At 40.5% G+C, this 21,015-nt stretch overlaps 2 protein-coding genes across 2 annotated transcripts in view; one reads left to right on the top strand and one right to left on the bottom strand.

The window, feature by feature from the left end:
• Nucleotides 1-13,797, bottom strand: part of shroom4 (shroom family member 4) — a 63,243-nt gene extending 49,446 nt beyond the window's left edge. The window contains exon 1 of the mRNA XM_034857024.1: nucleotides 13,533-13,797. Within this exon, the coding sequence (XP_034712915.1) occupies nucleotides 13,533-13,655 (123 nt within the window). The 5' untranslated portion in view covers nucleotides 13,656-13,797. The remainder of the gene's footprint in view (nucleotides 1-13,532) is intronic.
• Nucleotides 13,798-17,836: 4,039 nt separating this feature from the next.
• bmp15 (bone morphogenetic protein 15) lies at nucleotides 17,837-21,015 on the top strand. Its single transcript, XM_034857172.1, has 2 exons — nucleotides 17,837-18,357; nucleotides 19,276-21,015. Exons 1-2 carry the CDS (start codon nucleotides 18,012-18,014, stop codon nucleotides 20,262-20,264), a joined length of 1,335 nt encoding a protein of 444 aa, XP_034713063.1. The 5' UTR covers nucleotides 17,837-18,011; the 3' UTR covers nucleotides 20,265-21,015.

Here is a 21,015-nt window from a genome sequence, read left to right as displayed (position 1 = left end):
ACAGTGACAATATGGATATTTTACCTAAATGAAGTCTCGTCACATTTCCAGTGAATGGTTTGAATCCTGTATTCAAAGTAAGCCGAGGAACAGCTACGAAAGCAGTGACATCGTACCAAAGGATTAACCAACCAATCAGCTCACAGCGCAGTCCGTTTGTCTGGTCATGTTATTAATCAGGTTGAGTCAGGAAATATGATCAACTGATTTAATATTATAAGCTTACATTAGCATTATTAAAGGAAAACCCCATTGTTTTTGATAAACAAAGCTTTGCATGTTGATGTTCTAACATGAAATACACAGCAACTATGTGAAATGTGGTTGGTTTTGAAAGCTTTAGTAGATTCATGCTGCTTGGCATCATGTGGTTTTGTATGGGTCGGCATTTTCAGAACCGCTAGTTAGGAGTGGTATAATGATTAAAATGATGAAAAACACCAGAACTTTCCTTTAAAGTACAATGTCTCATCATTTTAGGTCGTATAGTCCAGCCCCAAGCTATTTAATTTATTCTTTTATAGTTGTTCTTGGGATGGTGTGACAGTTGAATTATATGCACACACACACACACACACACACACACACACACACACACACACACACACACACACACACACACACACACACACACACAGGCAGTGTGTTTCTGGTGAAGTATGGAAGCCATTATATCCGGTGACAAGTGCTGACAATAGCAAAGGTTAAAAGGCTGGCGGGCTGGTGACAGACTGGATTGATCCATCAATGTCGTATATGTGCGTGCGTGTGTGCATGTGTGTCCCATTCATCCCCCACACACTCACACACACACACACACACACACACACACACACACACCGACATTTAAATAAGGGTGAAACATTAACTTCTTAACGTGCACTACATGACCTTGCCCTCTCTACTGACATATTGCCCCTCCCCCACTTTTTTCAAGACAGAGAGAGTACATTGTGTGTATTTCTACTTTCTGGCAGATCAAAGCTGCTTTGCCAGCTTTCAAACTCTCCATATATTTATTTTTTTCCAGCTGGGCTTTTATTCAAGTATTTTTATGCGAGTCATAACGTATCACACTGGAAAAGTGGAGACCAAAGTTCAATCAAAAAATGTGGAATTCTTCTTTTGATGGTATACAAAGAAAGTATCTGTCGATTTGGGTCCTGATAGCATGCTAAATTCAGCCTTTTCCTTAAAATGGAAATTTGGCTGCTGCCAGCTCAACGGCAACCACCGCTTGTACGGGTTTTTTAAGATGAAACTGATCATTAGTTGACAATAACTTGATCAACACCTTTAGATAGAATCGATAGTCATCGATCAACAGATCCTTTAACAGTTGTTGACAGATCTGAGAAGCCGCTACTCAAATGTAGTATGTAACGTTCCTCCGTGTTTGTTCATTTCCTCTAAAGGCCCTGAAGTCTGTTAATATGACTGATGCTTTGATTAGTTTTGGTAATTTCACTGAAGAGATATATATGTATATGCTGTTTTGCTTTTTCTTAACATCTGAATCATAATGGGATGACAGTTTGGGGCTGTTTGTTCGAGCTGCCGGACCACTGTGTGCATTCAAATGTCACGGACACCGTCCTGAGGAAGCAGGTTAGCGGAGTTTGAGTGTTTAACTCTTAAGAAATAATACCACTGAACTTAAAAAAAGAAAAGAAAATGGAATTTCCCGGCTGGGAATCAATTAAGCAATATCTTGTTTTGAACTGGGATATAAATTGTTATTGAGATTTTAAATGATAGGCGATATAGGCCGTACGGCCCAGCCCTACGTGGATAATTTAATTCCATCACACGCTTTACGCACGTTTCATTGGTATTTACTCACTGCCTAAGCTTGCTCTCATTGCACTTCTGTGTATTATGCTTTGATAGACACAATGTTCTGCCTCAGCCGAGGGGAATCCTTTTGTATACTTTGTTTTTTATATTTCTGGTGTTGCCATTCAGGTGTTTTTATGTGCAAATTGAAAATGAACATAAAAACAGGTGGATTGAAACGAACTTAGTAGTGAGATGCCAAGAAAAAAAATGTGTTTGCAATTTGTTTTATGTGAAAAAAAAATGCATAATATACATAATGTGTTTTGGTTAAAAAAAAGTGAACGTATCCATAACTTTTATTTGTTTATGGGAAAGCTGTTAAATCATGAATACTTAGTGTAACAGCGAAATGCCATTTGATTTTACTAGGGGCTCAAAACAAATGTTCTGACTGAGCCTTACTTAGTGTATACATTGTTTTAAAAAAAAGGCTTTTACTTCAATTTTTAGACACAAATTCATTCAAGACCAGAAGAGAAAAACTGCAAGTGGTGTGTTGTGAGACGATAAATGCAGACAAAAAGGCAGGGACGCATCAATCTGGCAGCTGTGTCCAGACATCTGAAACCTCTCTTTGGTCCCTGGCTGTCCTTCTCTCCCACCTCCTCTATCTTTTGATCTATTATCTCTCCATCCACCTATTATCCATCTATCAGCCTACAGCTAAAGCCGCTCCCCCGTCTGTATTTCCATCAACTCGTCTTTCTTTTTCCCATATTTTCATGCATCGCACATCCTGTCTTGGTCTTTTCTCTTCATTCACCTTTTTATCCTCCTTAAACCACCGTCTTCCTCCGTCCTCCTTACATTTCCCAGTTCATCCATCCTTTTCTACATTTCCTACTCCCCCATCCATCCCTATCCCACTCTGGCTATCTCGTCTACTCATTCATCTGCACGTCCAGTCCTACGCAAACTCAGTCTGGATGCTTCAATTAAAGCTTTGGAGGCCTTATTTTCATGTGAAAAGACAAGTTATAGTAGTTTATACTGTAATAGTCCTTTCATGCTCACTTGGTTGTATGAACTTTAACTTTCTTTCCAAGGACAGAAAAAGTTATTGAACACATTGGCTTTACTTAAAAAAAACAAAAAAACAAAAAACATTTCTACCGAGTTAACAAGTCTTTGACAAAGAAGGAAAACAACTTTTAGGTGAGATGGATATATCTGGATGGTGGTTTTGATAAAAACTTGTTTTTTTAAGCCAGTACATGCATGCCATAGTCTCCCAACTAGAGTGAGGGTCGACTCTCCTGTAATTAGGACTTATTCACGTTAAATTGTTTAATCGGTCTAGATTTCAGTACAGTTTTTGTATCCTACAGTGATCAAAAAAACTCTGTTCCAGAGGCTGTCATCATGAAAGGAATATACTGTACATCCAAGCGATGACACTAAATCCCTCTTATTTATGGAACGAGAGACATTGAATATTGATTATCCGCAGCTTTAATCGGCTTTCAGAAACCAAAAAATCCAACCAAAATCACTCAAACCTAAAACATGAATAAACAATTTGGGCAAACTCCTCATAAATCCTACCCACGAAGAATGCAACACACCCACCGCCCCCCTCCTCACCGCACCCACAGATTTCGGTTTCCCACTCAGAGGTTCCAGTCGTCCCACTCCGCGACGACGGGGGGAAAAGGTGGAGGGATGAAAGGGTGTTTCCGTCAGACGCCACCGAGGGCAGACAGGAGGGACGACGACGACGAGAGAAGATCCGTTAAACAAAGAGAGTCTTGTGTCATTTTAAACCACAAACTGGAGTCGACTTGCCAGAGTAGCCACGAGAGTGGACCACATTGCATGGTGGAATGTGTGTGCGTGTCTTTCATTCTTGGGTTTGGGGCATAGCTACAATGCAATAAACTGTAAACATATAAACACAGACGTACAGAAAACACACAAATTATGCCCTGCAACAGCGCCGCTTAATTCAATATAATAGCTCGGAAACTGCTTCTAATGTCAAAGCGTTGAACATAAAAGCTGCAGTGCGGTTGGGGGGAAATTGTTATAAAGAGGAACCAAATAAAAAAGGTGGGCTTAAAAGAACCGGATGAATGGAGTCTTTAGATGTTATTCTAGCATCAGACAACAAGGACTGAAAGTGAATTGGTGAGCAACACTGCCAGGCAATCACCCACAATAAATGGTCTAAATAGTTGCAGATTAAATTAATGTCATTGACTTGAGAATAGTGTGCCTGATTGTTGGATTCCTTTATCAAAAAGTTACATTTTCAGACAGAATCTTCCTGGAAAGGAGGTGTGAGAGACCTTTACGTACCTTAAAGTCTACTTTGGGTCGAAACAAAGCGGTCCGATTTTTCTACAGCACAGATTTCTTCTGAAATCTACTCACAACCCTTGCTCTCTGTCTTTTATTTCTACTGCTTTTGAGTTGAGAAAAACTTAACAATATACAATTGACTGTATTGTGGGGGGTTTACCACCTCCAATAACAAAACTAAAAAACTCGCAGAACACAAAACCCAACAGGGGTTTCAAAAAGCTTTTCTCCAGCCCATCAAGATGCAATTCTGGTGTAATCTGAGGTAAAAAGAAAACATGGCTATGGTGCTTGTGTGTGTGTGTGTGTGTGTGTGTGTGTGTGTGTGTGTGTTGCCCCCAAGTGAGAGGGTAAAATGCAGAGTGTTGGGGAAAAAAAACAATAACAACTCCAGAAGCCTCAGGTCAGGACTTCTGCAACCACACACACACACACACACACACACACACACACATCTCCCACGTAGCTTTAATATCTTCTACATTTTTTTCCATGACACACACTTTACGAACACACACCCACACACACACACCCACACACACAGGGCAATAATAACAATGTTGTGTGTGTTTGAGGGTCACTGTACTGATGTATCTAACTGAAGAGAGGTTGTTATTTCAGTGTGTGCCTGTAGACGTAGCCTAAAAGAAACAGCTAAAGGCTCCACAGATCAGAGATAGAGACATTCCAACCCACTCACACTCACACTCACACTCTGCAGCAATAGGTGGTTGAATACCCTCCGATGAAGAATTTTGAAGCAAACGTTTAATAAAATGTAAATAGTTCCACTTCAACCTTGTGTGATTTTTTTCTAGTCGGATTACTTTTATTTGGTGGGAGGCGTTTTAACATTGAAAGAGAACCGCCTCCTTAGAAAAAGAAAGTCGCTACATGAGAAAATGTAAAATCTGAGGACAGAAATTGGAATCTAGTCTTCAGGAGATAAATATTTAGGATTGATATGAATGCTGCAATATATTAAAGCAAACATGTCTGCAAACATTAAACAATCTGGAAAATACACCAAGAAACAGCTCCCCTAGCAACTTTTTACAAAGTGTACAATATCAAGCTATAGGTGTCTCCACATAAAATGAAACGCAGGGGAGTTTATCTATATCGCCCACTCCTCATTCTAACTGTGCAAAGACTTGTTGTGATAGTGTCCAAGTGCTAAAACAATTACAGTCTACAGAACCTACAGAAAATACAACAACTAATTGTTTAAGTCAGTTCTCAAGCAAATATAGCAACTATGGCTGTCTGCTTTATGTCATTGTAGACTGAATAACTTTGGTTTTGGGCGGTCGTTTGGGTGAAACGTGGAGATCACATCTCATACTCTAAAAAATAGATTCACTGCAAATAATGTTATTTTCTTCATTCATTTATAATCAATTCTTCTTTAAAATAGTGAAAATGACCATACCAGTTTTACACAGCCCACAATGGGACATATTTATTTAGATTATTTGTGTCGTCTGACCAACAACCCAAAGATCTTGTTAAGATGAAGGAAAACAGCAAATGTGAGTCACTATGTGAGAAGTGGGAACCAGTGAATATTTGGCATTATTACTTTAAAGATGACTATGATTAAATGGTTAATTTTCCCATCCTGTCTTTATGCAAATATCAATATTATTCTTTGGAAACATGAACACACTCTCCTTCGTTCTGGGTTTCTCATCAATATGCTCCATTGTGTAGTATGCTGCTGCATAACATATGTTTTTGGTTTGTTGGGACAGTTAGAGGAGCAAGTCGGAGCAGAGGACATGGAAACAAACACACACACACACACACACACACACACACACACTAGAAACAATAGCATCTCTATCTGATGGCATCCTCATCTACCCCCTGTAGAGCAGATTGCTACTGGAGGCTACCTTTACTGGAATGTAGGGGGCAACACACACACACACACACACACACACACACACACACACACACACACACACACATACAGGGTCGCATACCTCCAACCACATGTCAAAACATTCTTTTGTAAAATCCATGGTTCTGTTACTGTCAACAGCAGATCGAGAGAGGAAGAGATTATCGTCTCCATCTTTGTTGCTTCTTCTGGGCAAATCAAATTCACGACTGCTCGCAGTGTTTTCAAACACGGGCTAAACCTGCTGGAATGCAAGCAACATGGCCTGATTTCCAACAGAAAACGAAAAATAGCTTTCAGCCACAAATGCAAAACATGAGACTCATCCACCACATCCCTCATGCCCGCTTCATGTAGCAGTTGGGGTTTAGTTGAAGTCAACTTGTGCACCGAGAGATTTCAAAATCCTGGAGAAAAAGAGAGCAGCGCATGTTTACCAAGTTTAGTTTCCACCAAAGGAGATCAATTATTTTGGACAAAATCAATCATTGTAAGGAGTCTTTGAGCAGTTTTTCTCTAAAAATTCTGTCCAACACTTAGACAAGATAACAACAATCGCTGAAAAAAACTTGTCTCATGAGCTTAACCATTTGTTTAAAACTTGATAAAATACCTTGACATGTGCTGATACCAATCCTGTTTATGACAACAACTGCTGAAGAGAAACTCGACCTCCGATCGAAGAGATTTCCTGCCAGCTAAGCATCCCAGTTCAAACAAACAAGTCCATCAGGGGACATACCCAACATCGAAAACACGCACCAAAGAAGTCTTTAGCTTAGAATTGATAGCACGATTATCTGCCACGATTATTTTATCATGAAGTGTAATGTTTACTGCACACATGAACTATGACAAAACAAAACAAGTTGGCAGTACCAAATAGATTTTGTTGGCACATTGGGCATCACCACAAGCCTGTAAACATGAAGCTTCAATGAAGAGAAGGGAGAGCATTGCAGCTTGGAGTGCTTTAAAACCTATTTCTTACAGTCTTTGTTTAAAACTCATAGAAGAAAGTAGTAGTAGTTGTAGTAGTGTTTGTGATGCAGTTGGCTCGTAAAATTAAATAGGAATCAAAGTCCTAAAAAAAGACAAGAAAAGAAAGGTAAAAATTAAAATCAAGGCGAAGCAAGGCAGCTTTGTTTGTATAGCACCTTTCAGCAACAGGGCAATTCAAAGTACTTTACACGAAAACAGTAAAAATAAATAAATAAAGACAGATAAAACACAAGAATAAAAGGTAAAAATAAATAAAATAAATAAATAAATTAAATCAAAACAGATAAAACACAAGAATAAAGTTTAAAAAAATAATAATAAATAAAATAAAACACAAGAATAAAAGTTACAGCGCAGTATAAAAAATAATCATTAAAGAAGAAAGGCAACATCAAAAAGAAAGGTCTTCAGTCTTGATTTAAACGAGCTGAGAGTAGGAGCGGATCTGCAGGTTTCTGGGAGTTTATTCCAGATATGAGGAGACTAGAAACTGAACGCTGCTTCCCCCTGTTTAGTTCTGACTCTGGGGACAGAAAGTACACCTGTCCTGTCCTGCAGGTCCGGGGGGTTCGTAGTATAGTAGCAGATCAGAAATGTATTTTGGCCCTAAACAGTTCAGTGATTTATAAACTAAAAAAAAGTCTTTTGATGTTAAAAAATGAAATTGTGAACAGGGTGAAATCGAAATCGCGATTTTATACCGATTAACCGTGCAGGCCTAGTTCACTTACAGGATACATGACTTTTTCAGCGGGAGAAAACCACATAATCTAAAAAAAACACCAAAGAAATGACCTAAAATGCAAAGGTTTCTCTTTCAAAACAAAGAAGGAAACAGAGTTCAGCTCAATCCAAGATTCCATCACAAATTACCAAAGCATAAAGATGACCTCCCGTCAGGGGTCAGTTGTCCTCTTTTTGGTTTCAGTGGTTGGACAGCCTGGGACTTGGGCTCATTGTTGGCAGGTCGACTGAGGGGAGAATGAAAGGGCAACGAATCCAGCTTTGTAGAACATGTGGGACACTAAGAAAAAGGATTGGGTGGCCAAGGGGAACCCAAGCTAGTGGTCGGCTAATACTCTCTGAACGGACTGGATCCGTTTGCTCAGGTGAAAAGTTAATGCCGTATTGGTTTGAATCTCCAACTCGCGCCCCCTTTCACACAGGCGCTGCATACCTGAAATTAGAGCTGGGCGTTATATCGATATTATATCGATATCGAGATATGAGACTGGATAACATCTTAGATTTTGGATATCGTAATATGGCAGAAGTGTTGTCTTTTCCTGGTTTTAAAGGCTAAATTACAGTAAAGTGATGTCATTTTCTGAACTTCCCAGACTGTTTTAACTGTTCTATTATTTGCTTTTACCCACATAGTCATTATATCCACATTACTGATGATGATTTATAAAAATCTCATTGGATAATTATTTTGTGAAAGCACCGATAGTCAACACTACAAAATCGTTGCGGTATTGATATCAAGGTATTTGGTCAAAAAATATCTTGATATTTGATTTTCTCCATATTGCTCCATATCTCCATATTGCCATATTGAAATGATCGAGACATTACCCGGAGGTTTTGTACGTGAAAACGCGAATGTCTGAATCAGTTGGACCGGACATCAAAGAGACGTCACCCTGCCAGGTCCCATCATGTGTAATGTCCAATCGAGCCCATGTATGAATAGAGCAGGTCATTGTCTGGAGAGTTTACAGCGAGCAAGTGGGCATGTTGATGACGTTTTTATCATGCAGCTGGAGCAAAAATGGAAAACACCCTAGGGTGAAGAAGTACGATCATTTACATAAAAAAAAACAAAGATGGCCAAAGTGGATAGACAACGAGGTTGGGGAACTTCTGCCGATAATAGCGCTGGGTACCAAATTCAATGCTTTTAAGGCACCGGCCGACTTGCCTCTAAAGCATCGAGTATCCAAAAAATCCCCGCCATTCAATACTCAATTTCAATACCTTAGGAGTAAATCTCATCATCGTCAGTGAGCCAATAAGCACACAGCATACATTACCAAGATCTAATAATCTTTGTGATTGGCTGTAGAGGCACGCAGGAAAAACTGACGCACAGAGACGGGCTCACATGTGTAATGTTGTAATTTCTTTTCGTTTTATAAAATTGGTATTGACACAAAGGACTGTTTAGGAAACTAGTATCAAATTCCCAGTACTGGTATCAGTACCAACATTTTTTTGGAACGATACCTGGCCAGGCAAATTTAAGTAACGGCACAAGGCTTGGATGTCTCTGACCAAATCCCGAACAGACTACTATAAAATATCTTATATACACAACACCACTGCAGACAATTTGTAGGTAATTACAACTCCCTTATCTCCATAATGCAAACAAGAAGTTAACAGAGGCTGCACGCAAGTGAGACAAGTGCTTCCGTCCACTCAGACAGACTCTTGTAGAACTTGTAGAGTCGTATTTTCATTCAGATAGCGGACACGTCTGGTCTGCAGAGATCTGGAGTGCAGACAGTTCACATTAGCAACTTGGATCCATCAAAAACAACTGAGATTGATTCTTAAATTCACAGCATCAATTTAAACTGATTCATCACCTCACTGCAACCTTGAAGTCATCAGCCGGAGAAATGTAACAACACATCCTTGGGAGGTTTTATGGCAAATGACCGATCTGCATTTCTTTGGATTCCGAACTGTCCCATGGGAACACCGCCTTAAAGTCAGGGGACCAAAAACTGTTGAGGAGACACGAACTTGTCCTCAACAGAAACCCCCCGAGGGCTCACAGTAGATCACAAAACCACATTATGAAAGCGAGCTGACAGCTTAACAGCAGCTGTTCCGTCAAATACAGCAATGGAGGGAACTCATCACTTAGTCATCACAACCACATTTGACACAAAAGGACATAAACATTGTCACAAAAACACATGGGAATGACAACTGGTAGAGTTTTAAATGAGAAATGACCCTAAAACATGCCTTTATGGATTTTACTCTGTAAACATGCACTCTTATTTCCACACCAACCTTTGCACGTTTAAGCCTTGACTGGCTTGCCAACAGTCTGACAGACTGACTCAATGGATGGCTGACTGAAAGCCAATGGCTAACTTGTTGAGCAGATAACACCTTAAGCTCATCTTCATCCTACAGCTGATCACTGGCTTCAGGAACAACAAGTATTCAAGTCAAGTAACTTTGTGTATAAGCAGTGCACATGTATGTATGTATGTATGTATGTATGTATGAACGAAGTATGCCAAATATCTTTACACCCATCCACACACACCCCACAGTGGTAATTTGTTATGCTCCTGGAGGAATGTTGACCAAATGGCTTATATCCCTCTGCTGTCTTAGACTTGGGCAGCCTCCCTTCCCCCTCCGAACACACTCTCTCAGAAGGGCCACGAACACACACTCCCCCAAAATATGGACATTCTGAAAGGGCAACTGGCACATTTTTTAGGCACACTATGCCTCATAGAGATGTTCCACGACTGCCTCAACAAAACGGCAGACTCACTGGTTCAAGGTTACACTGGTGACTAGCACACATGCACACAAAACAACTCCCAAAAAGCAATTTTTTTTAAACCTGACATCTATATCAGAGAAATAGCTATATCAAACAAGGCTGCAAGTAACAATTATTTGATTAATGTTCTGGCACTTTTGACTGGAAGGAGACCCAGAGGGGAGCCAGACACGTCTGGAGGGGTTATATCTATATACAACCCAGCCTGGGAATGTCTTCAGTTCCCCATGGAAGAAGTACTAGAGGTAGTTTGTCAGTCACTCAAGGATTTCAAACAATCACTGTGACTTTGGTGCAACTTGGAATTTTGACCAATCACCTCGACTTTTTTGATGATGACCAATGATCTGAGTTTCCCGCTACTTTAACCATTCTTAGCAGTCCCACGTGCCAGACTCTGTATCAGTACGTGACTCTGAGAGCCAATGGCCAAGCAGGAGTGAGAACTTTTTTTCCAACTTTCTGTCTCCCGCAACTTCATTGCGACAAACATACAAAAAACAGTGCATCTTTCATCGCAATTCTTTCCAAAAGCTTCCGCAACATCATTCATTTTGGGCTGCAACAATCTCAAAAAAAGTCTGTGAAATCCTGGAGGGACTGGTATGTAGGGAGAATGGGTTCTGGGCTGCTTTGCTTGTTACCACCACAAACCAGATCTGGAAAAGTGGCAGAAAATTGATGGATATACTAAAATGTTCTATGAAAACTGTGCAAAGTGCCTATCACAAGCTTTCAGAGCTGAAGTTGATTCCTTAAAATGTCTCTTTTTTTCAATCAACCAAAACAAATTCAATTATTAATGATATAATACAGCAAAATGCAGCAAAATACACACATTTGAAAAGCTGGGACCTTTTTTTGGTGTGTGTGATGTGATCTGTAAGGCTTGAAAGATGAATCTATTCTTGAAATAGTTGTGGACTAGTTTTCATTTGCCTGATCTGCGAATTGTTTCAGCACAGGCCAAAAAATTATACCGAATACCCCCCCTTTGTTTACCTTTGAACAGTCATGATGGCAACTTAACTAACTCCATGACAAGATGAAGGCTGAAAGATGTGGAAAAAAATAGCAAGTGGCCCATGACTTAAGATTATTTTGTCAAATAGACAAAGTGTAAAAGATAAATAGGCAATTGACTAAAAGTTATGAAGAAATGCTTTGAAAAAGTGCTTTCAGGTGGCATTAGGAATGCCCTGGCAGCCATATTGGAGGTCTTTCTCTCAGAAGTGAGAGGATTATGACTGTATTCAGCTGTGGTCCATACAGACACCGTAAACCTGTGTGTGGAGGCTGAGGGGAACTCTAAACCTAAAACACTTTATTCACTCATGTCTTCCATACACACCCATACATATACCTCGACTCTTCCTTTAATCTGTGTTCCTGTCTTTCTCCTCTTGCCTTCGAGGACTTAACACTTAATCATTGAACACTTTTCTGCACCACATTTTCCTGTGCAGCACTCAACGTCTGGGCTACTTTATTGTGTGTGTTTTAACTAGCCACTGAACACAAAACAGCCATAGAGTAGTTTGATTTTTATCTCCTTGTGCAGTCCCAGTCACATTTTCCCAGGGGCAGTGTTACTCTGTGTGTGTGTGTGTGTGTGTGTGTGTGTGTGTTTCCAGATGACTGAGCCAGGCTTTTCCATTCCCTGCTGTGGTGAATATAGAAGTACACCGGCCAACATTTACACCACCGCTGCTGAAACTTTTCAACAGAGTGAAGAGCGAGAGACAGTGAAGGAAAGACTGGGAGGGAGAGCAGAGGTTGAATGTCAGTCAACCTACTTATGCACTGGACTGAATACAGACACACACACACACACACACACACACACACACACACAGACCACCCCCAGCAGAACGTACACCAATAATTAATGCAGTAATTCAAAGACACTGTCCTTATTTCCAGCAGCTCACTGCCCGCAGCGTGAAACCGTGAGAAGGGGTCGTGAGGAAACATCGGCCCCCACAACTTTATTCCACAAGACCAGGTCATGTTTAAAGATCTGCAAGCACACACTAAATCTCTTACAAAGCCCTCAAACTCCCCCAAAACACACCCACTTAGAGCTTCGCACAAATAACAACACTACATTAATCTGCTTGTCTATCAACTCCCTTAACTCTTGGTTTATTGGGTCCATAATCTGTAAAATATGTTACAAACAAGCATGCAAGCAATTTCAAAGAATCTCATCAGACAATCACAATCCTCCTTTTCAAGGATTCCCACAGCCACCCCACTGGAGTGCACATGTCTGCCTCAGAATCCATCTGAAGTGGTTTTGGACATTCAGTGAATGAAGTGACAGGAAGACGAACAGAGCCTCATTTTGCCAGGGATCCCCTTGGGAAACCTTTTAGCACCGGGTTGACCCCCAGGTTTGAGAAGCCAACCACTGCATTACATTATGTGACAGCTGACAAACATCAACTTGCCCGGATGTTTCCTTGAGCTTTAGGACAATTACATGTAATTCTCTGCAGGCGTGGAGGAGGAAGAGTGGAACTAGCTGTGAAGAAGTCAAATATACAGAAGAGGATGCAGGAAAAGCAGTTAGCGCAGACCTTAAGATTATATGCATTGGGTTGAAAAGTTTAAACCAAGGGATCTGCAGCACTATTTGAATGAGAAAGCAGTCCCAAAAGCCTAAAAAAAAACAACCGCAATTGCTCTTTCGGTGGAGCTGGAGTGTTCCAACAACCACATCCTTATAACATAAAAATCCCTGCAGTCATTTTGAGTGAAATACTAGGGAAACATGAGACCAAAAGTGTAAATATATACATACATTTTAAACAAATGTGATGTAAATGTGACAAAGTGCAGTATAAACTTGAGTTAGTACAGTAGGGACACTTTTAAGCAGTTTTAGCTCATGTCATTTAGATTTTCATACATAAATCAATAATGTCATGGTCAACTTACTTTGGTGATGATGAGTGGCTCGCCGTGCTCGAGCCCTCCTTTCAGCGTGAACCCCCAAGGCGCGCCCCCGCTCAATTGGACCTGAATGTGGTGGAAAGAGACGAGCTGCTCAACCGTTTCCATTTCTCTCCCTCCGGTCCGTTTGTTCTCTTCTCCTTTCTCTCTGTCTCTATTTATTAGCCTGGCTTGAATCGTCGCTAGCTAGCAGCACCGGTCGCGGTCCCTCTGCTTCTCCATCACCGCTCTAACAACAACAACGAATGGATGGATGTGGACGGAGTGAGTGGAAGAGGGGGAGGGAGGAAAAGTTTTTAGCTCGTGTCTTAAACTAACCGACGTTATGACCAATGTGTCGGTTGCGACTTCCGGTCAAAAGTGTTTAACGCCACTAAAAGTATAAGTTAGCGTGTTTTTGAGTTGCAATCAAACTTGAAACTTTATCACACAATTTTACTGAACTTTTCGTTTCATGCTTTCAGCTACTCATGCGCATTTTACCCCAAAACAGCAGGTATAACGCTTTTATTTTGACATTCAAATGAAATACTTCCGGTGAATTGTGCTAGCTCGACGGAAAATCTCTGGGAAAACTTTGTGACTCGAGGTACGCGGTCCCCGCCCACTATTCGAACGGCGGGATTTGATTGAAAGGAAAACCCACAAATAGCAAAGGCTCTGGCTGAACGTGTCCAATGAGAAGCGAGGAGGACGGAGGGGCTGGAAGCGCAACAGGCAGGCTCACGGTGGCAACTACAACCAAATAACCAAGTGAGTTGATGTCTGCTTCTCTTTTGAAACATGAAACCCGCAACTTTGCCACCTACGCCTGCAAAATCTATCAACAGTTATAAAATGTGATGCCGAATTTATTCATATACCTTACTTAGCCTAAGAATTTATTTCTATTTTCTGCTACTTTATCCTTCTACTCCACTACAATTGAGAGGAATATATTATACTTTTTACTCCACTACCTTTGTATGATACCTTAAATTATTTGCAGATCGAGATTAATAATACAAAAGATAATCCATAATGAAAGTATGATGTGTTATATTGAATAAAGGATATTGATCCTGGGTTTAATTCACAAGCTACCTATATAAAGTCTTTAATATCAACCCCACCTCCATCAGCTGCAACATTAATGTGATGAACACATGAATGTATCAATAACAATATTTATTATTCTGAAATGGGCTATTCTGCATGATGAGTAGTTTTACTTTTCTACTCAAAGTTTAAGTTAGATGCTAATACTTTTATTCAATTAAAAACATTCACTTTTGACATAGTATTTCAACACTGCAGTATTGCTATTTTAACTTAAGTAAAAGGTCTGAGTACTTTTTCCACCACTGTCAGGGACTGCCCACAAGTGTACTTTTTGGGTCCTTGCACTTGGGTATTTTCAATTTCTACTACTTTATAAATCCACTTCACCTCATTTGAAGGAGGCGTTATTACTTTTTACTCCACTCATCTGGTAGGTGACTTAACTTTGCATATTATGATTTTTCATAATACATTGGTGCGTGGTTACAGATTATAGTTCCCAACACACAGTATGTAGCTTAATTCAAAAGAAGTCTCAACTTGACCAGCTACAACAGGTCACTTCCATATAATTACATCCGCAACAAAAATAGGCTGCATAACAACTGCATGATAATGACTTTCAAATTTAAGTACATTTAGCTGAAATTAAGCCACTCTGGGAAAATTCTCAGTTTTTTATTTGAAAGCAAATATTTTCAAAGTTGTCATTCAAGCCCTGCAGTGTGAACAACTACAGTACATATTACAGCATGCCAACAAAAACATTAGCCATCACGTCCCACACATTTCTAAACACTTTCCAGTCGTACCAGTCTGCTTGAATGACCACCATACTAAAAACACATTTAAACAGGCAGGTTTTTAAAAATGAGCCAAATGTACTGCTTGCACCATCTTTTTTGTAATGTAATGGAGCAAATTGCACATGACAATTTTTATTTGGCTGACAACAAAGGGTCTGTTCCTTGTTTTACTGCATGAAAACACTGCAAAACAATGGAGTGCTTTTTGTTATTTTCTTTGAATAATGTAAAAGCAGTCCAAGATTGAAGACATTAGTGTATTAGGCATTTCATATTATTCACGTAACACCTGGACTTTGAGTGGCTCAGGTATGATGCTGAATATGTGTAAGATACAAAGCATGTCTGTTGTCTGTGCTAACAGGGACAACATGTCTCTGTGATATGATCATGTTGGACCCTGAAGTTGGATAAAGTACAGGCTCTCACAGCTAGCCTCCCTCATTCGAGCATACATGTACATGTGTTGCTGTAAGTCCATCTGCAGATTATTGAATACATTCACAGAATGACAGGTGTTGCCTAAAAGTGTTTATTTAAACAAGGATCTCTATCACAGTAATTCAACTTATTTCTGACATAGACGCTTATAGACATTCACTACAATCCCCAGTAGTGTTTCCCACACCCTCCCGGCCTGCAGACTAAAATGATTGGGATTGTAGATAATCACTGTTGTGGAATGTCACCACGCTGCAGCGCCACCAAACTGTGTGTGTGTGTGTGTGTGTGTGTATGTGTGTGTGTGTTTTAAGAGAGAACAAGTGAAGGGGGGACCATGAAGAAAATCAAAGATGTGAACAAGCCCAGACATCTCACTTCTCATCCAGACCACGAGGAGTTTGTTTTGGTCAGATCAGACCATATTTTTTTTCTTTTCAACCCTTTTTTTGTTTTCAGAAACTCTGAACTGTAGCATTGTGGTCAGTGCTGTTTTCAAGTGAGAATAAGTGTATGTTCAACAGCTTGTGTTTCTTTCTTTTCTTCTACAGAAACAGCATGTTTCCATTTTGCAGCTCCTCGTGGAGAACAACTTCTCAGGCTTCAACTTATTCAAAAAAAACTGCAATCAGAGGCTACGAGTATAGTCGGGGAGGAGTCTGGATACAAAAACAAACCAAAAGAACAAGATAGGAAAAAGTGGTGTAAGAAGTGCTAAGATCCTTCACTTATGCAAAAGTAGAAATCCCATACTCTACTAAGTCATATAGCTAAAGGTCCTGAAACCAAAATGTTACTTTACTAGAAGTATTATCAGAAAAATGCACTTTTTATTAAGCATAAAGGTACTTTATCTAAGAAAAACTCACACTTCTCACATTGCAGAATGTGTCCTTTAAAAGTGCTATATTGTCATAGAATATGATATTCTGTTATTATCACAAACAAATTCACGTGGAGCCAATTGTAGATACTCTGTATACTACTATGTAGAATTGTAGTGCATATTATCATTATGTAATGTGAAAAAGTAACTTGTAACTATAAAAGTCAAATAAGTGTAGTAAATAGTACAATACTTCCCTCTGAGATGTAGTAGAGTAAATGTATTAAGTTGCATAAAAAAAATGGAAATACACAAGTAAAGTACACTTGAGTAAATGCACAGTATTTTATGAAGTCAACACCTTGCACTGTAGATGTGTTTCAAATGTTCATTACGCCACCAGGGGGCCCCAAAGAGGGACATGTCCAACTTTTAAACAGGTATGATCAAACTGCATCCTGACACACAATGCAGATTATGTGTGTTAAATGGTGTTGTTTAGCTTTTTTGTGCTTTTAAATATGTGTAACCTTTGTCCTCTTCATTTTTGTAAACATGGAAATCACTGATCTTCAAAATGTAAAGTTTGCTGCTTATCTTTGCCACACAATACATTTATTTTATTTCTGAAATAGCTTTTCAAAAGTAAGTAAGTATTTTGCCTTATAGTTTAGCTTGATTTCTTTTATTTCTATACTTAGAAAAACAAAGTAGGACAAATCGCTTTGATTCAAATGTAGATTATTAACTATTGGCTTGGTCACATCTGGTGGTTGGTAGAAAATCAACGTACACTTTGTAAAGTTAATCTTGAATCAAAGTTCTGGGGGTGCTAAATTTACGAGTTCTGTTTCATGTCTGCACGACAACAACTGAACAAAATGTCTTCACATTAGTCCACTTCAAGAGAATAAATGTAGACCTCCAGTTTAGACCTGATCAAGAATAGTAGCCTACAATGTGAAGATGTTTTAAGAAGAATGTGAAGAGAATGTTAAATCAAACTTATTATTATTATTATTATTATTATTATTATTACTACATAATTTAACAATGAGAAGGAATATAAGATTTTTAAGATTTTTAATTTACTAAAATAATCTGTGCAATAAATTAATCGCAAAAATGGCCCATTTGACGCACTTTACGCACCTTGACGCACCGGTGACGTGTCTTTACGCTCCTATCCCGAGGGGTTAATTGGGGTCACTTCAAATTCAGGAAGTTAACTGTCAAAAATGGCCAGTGATCAGGTGAGCCTGTAATTTACGCCCTCGGCCGTGCAGAGGATGGTTGCCAATTATAGCCTCGTTGGTGGAGCTCGCTAGCACCAGAGGTTTTATAACAAACATGAAGGTGACCCGCACCAAACACGGCTTACTTCGTGCCTGCGGCCTGTCCTGTTTCATCTTCTTGCTGTGCACCGGAGTTGTGGCCGGGCGGGAACTGGCCTCTCATCACCGCACGATGAAGCGCAGCCGTCGGAGCCATCAGAGCGCGAAGCACAAAGGAGCGCACCACCGGCCGCTGACGGACGAGCAGAAAGCGGACCAGAACCTGCAGTTCATGTTGACTTTGTACCGGAGCGCTGCCGAACCGGACGGCAGGCCCAAACAGCACCGGAAGTTCGGCTCCAACACGGTGCGTCTGCTGAGGCCGTCGGCGTCGTCGGTGTACTACCTGCCAGCGTCCAGAGGTGAGAGTCACATTGGAGTAGTACTAGGCCTGGTTGCCTTTCAAGGTATCTGTAAGTCTACCCGAAATTTGAGGTATATTTACTTGAGTAGGTTTTTTAATTTTATGCTACCTTATGCTGCTACTCCAACGGTTCAGAGGGAAATGCGAAATATAGCCTGATGTATTTAATAACTTCAGTTACTTTGCAGATTCAGATTAATAATACAAAATATAATTAGCAAATAAATTATTAAGTACTATAAAGGTACCACTTTATTGATCCTGGAGGGATGCATTCATAAGCCACCCAGCAGTGGAGCCTATATGAAGTTGGCCAATTTAAAACTAGGTCCACTTTTAACAGCTGCAGCAGTCCAACGATTAACACAGTGCATACAATCAACATCATCCAAAATTGCTTATTTTACAAAGGTAAAAGATCTAAGTAGTTGCTGCTTATTTCTAGCTGACTAACTTGGGTGAGTAGATCGATAAAACTACATAGATGATGTGATTACCAACCTCGTATCTGTTGGCGGTCCTAACACTGAAGCAACCTAAACCATGTATTTTATACTCAACTGGTTTTATCAAAATATACCCAGTTCTAATGAAAAAGATTGCTTCAGTTATTTTTTTCTAAATTTTATATTTTTGAGTATAATATTGCCTTTTCAAGTTTGGAAGGAGTAAGATTTAAAAATATTTGTCAGATATTCGTTCCAATAAACGCTGGTTATTACACTTCCCATAATGCACGTTAGACACTCCCTGCATGTCAAATGCCCAAAACAATCCCACTCAATGCCCCAGTTTGGAGTGGGGGAAAACACATATCATCTTGGGTAAAAAGTCTCTTTTTAAGATGGTGGGTCAGAGAGGGATTAACCACATAAAGTCTAATTTCATGCTTCTTTTTTTTAATCTTTTCCATCAGATCACCACTACAGCTTCACAGTAGAGTACAGCCTTGACACTCTTCCCTCGGAGCAGTTGATCAAAGCCTCTTTCATCCACCTCAACTCTTCATCCTCTACCACAACCTTGAACCCCACCCAGGCCCTCAAGTTGTCGCGCTGCAGGGCTCAGATCAAGTCGCTGGGCAAAGAGAGCCTGGTCAATCTCGAGCCCCATGATCAGTGGACGGAGACGGACATCACCGCGCACGTCCAGCAGGGGAAGAGCTTTGGTCCGGGGGCACACCTGACCCTCACTGCCCAGTACTGGTGCACAGAGCCTTGGCATGATGAAGAGGACGGCAGCCTCTCGTGGGGGTGGGGGTTTCGTCCTCGAGGGAGGAAAAGATGGAGAGGTGAACCTCTTGAAGTCCCATCTCTCCTTTTGTACCTGGAGGAGGAAAGGGAAGTAAAGGACTGGATGGGGGACTTGCTGGGGGCTGAAGGGGAAGACATCATGAGGCGAATAGGGCAGTGGCATCCTTCGGTACGCCGCCGCCGCTCCAAAGACCATTCCTCTTCAGAGGCCAAAGACACTTCGCTGGATGTTCTGAAAAACGCACCTGCTTCCTCCTCCTCCTCTTCTTTCTCCATCTCCTCCTCTTCCTCCATTATCTCTGACATCCCCAACTACAAACATAAAACCAGCATGCCCAAGAACCGCTGCAAGCTCCACTCGTTTCGCCTCTCGTTCGACGAGCTCGGCTGGGGTCACTACTTCATCGCTCCGCCGGTGTACAACCCGCGGTTCTGCCAGGGCAACTGCCCGAGGGTGCTCCCGTACGGCTTCCATTCCCCCAACCACGCCATCATCCAGACGGTCATCAACGACCTGGGCGTCGGGGACGTCCCCCCTCCGTCCTGCGTGCCTTACAAGTACATGCCCATGAGCGTGTTAGTTGTGCACAAGAAGAAGGTGGAGTACAGGGAGCTGGAGGACATGGTGGCAGAGTCGTGCACGTGTCGCTAAAAACTCGAGCAGACTTGGATATGCGTAGCACTGAGAGACGAGACTAAAGGGGCCGATTCGATGGGTCATTTGTTTGATCTACGGCTTGGCGTCTAACCATAATGAGCTCGAGACAGGAAGGAGGAAGTCTTTGTGGTTTCAGATTTTCACCATTCCTGTTAAAGCACTTTTCAAAGGCAGCTGCTGAATGGAACTGGCCTGCATGGCTGTGACTATGGGTTGTGCAGATGAGAGGATGTGTCTATTTACTGAATTTTCTTTTTTGATTTCTTTTTTGAATAATTGTTCTGTGAGCTAAAGCACTGTGCAGATTGGTAAATGTGTTTGCTATAGTCACTAATGTATTTTTTCTATTGAGATAAAGGGAGCTGGTGAATATGGAAGTATTTTTAGCCACCTGAGGGTAACTTTAAGTGGTAATTTAACTACAATAAAATGAATTGAACTTCTACAGTAACTAATGAAATTGATTGAACATCGGTAACTTTTTAAGAAAACTGATTGAGTAAATGGTTTATAATATTAAACGGAGTGATTTATCTCATTGGAGGACAAATGCATGTTGAATCCATCTTCAATGTTTAACGTCAAACCACAGCCATCTAATGAATATTTCTTTTCTTGTGCCTATCTTTGTATTCCTTTTTTTTCTGTAATGTTCTTTTTTAAAAACCGGATCTGTGTCTTGCATCAGGGCTGCAATTCTCACAAAGAACCTGCAAAAAAGCCTATACTTGTGTGACTAAAAAAA

This window comes from Etheostoma cragini, chromosome 19 (genome assembly GCF_013103735.1).
Source record: "Etheostoma cragini isolate CJK2018 chromosome 19, CSU_Ecrag_1.0, whole genome shotgun sequence".
In the NCBI taxonomy this organism is placed as follows: domain Eukaryota; kingdom Metazoa; phylum Chordata; class Actinopteri; order Perciformes; family Percidae; genus Etheostoma; species Etheostoma cragini.
Note: the sequence above shows the minus strand (reverse complement) of the source record. Positions and strands in the feature narration are given on the sequence as shown.

Coding starts and splice junctions, on each gene's coding strand:
- bmp15 (XM_034857172.1), top strand. CDS start 18,012: ATGAAGGTGACCCGCACCAAACACGGCTTACTTCGTGCCTGCGGCCTG. Junction 18,358..19,275: donor CTACCTGCCAGCGTCCAGAG/GTGAGAGTCACA, acceptor CTTTTCCATCAG/ATCACCACTACAGCTTCACA.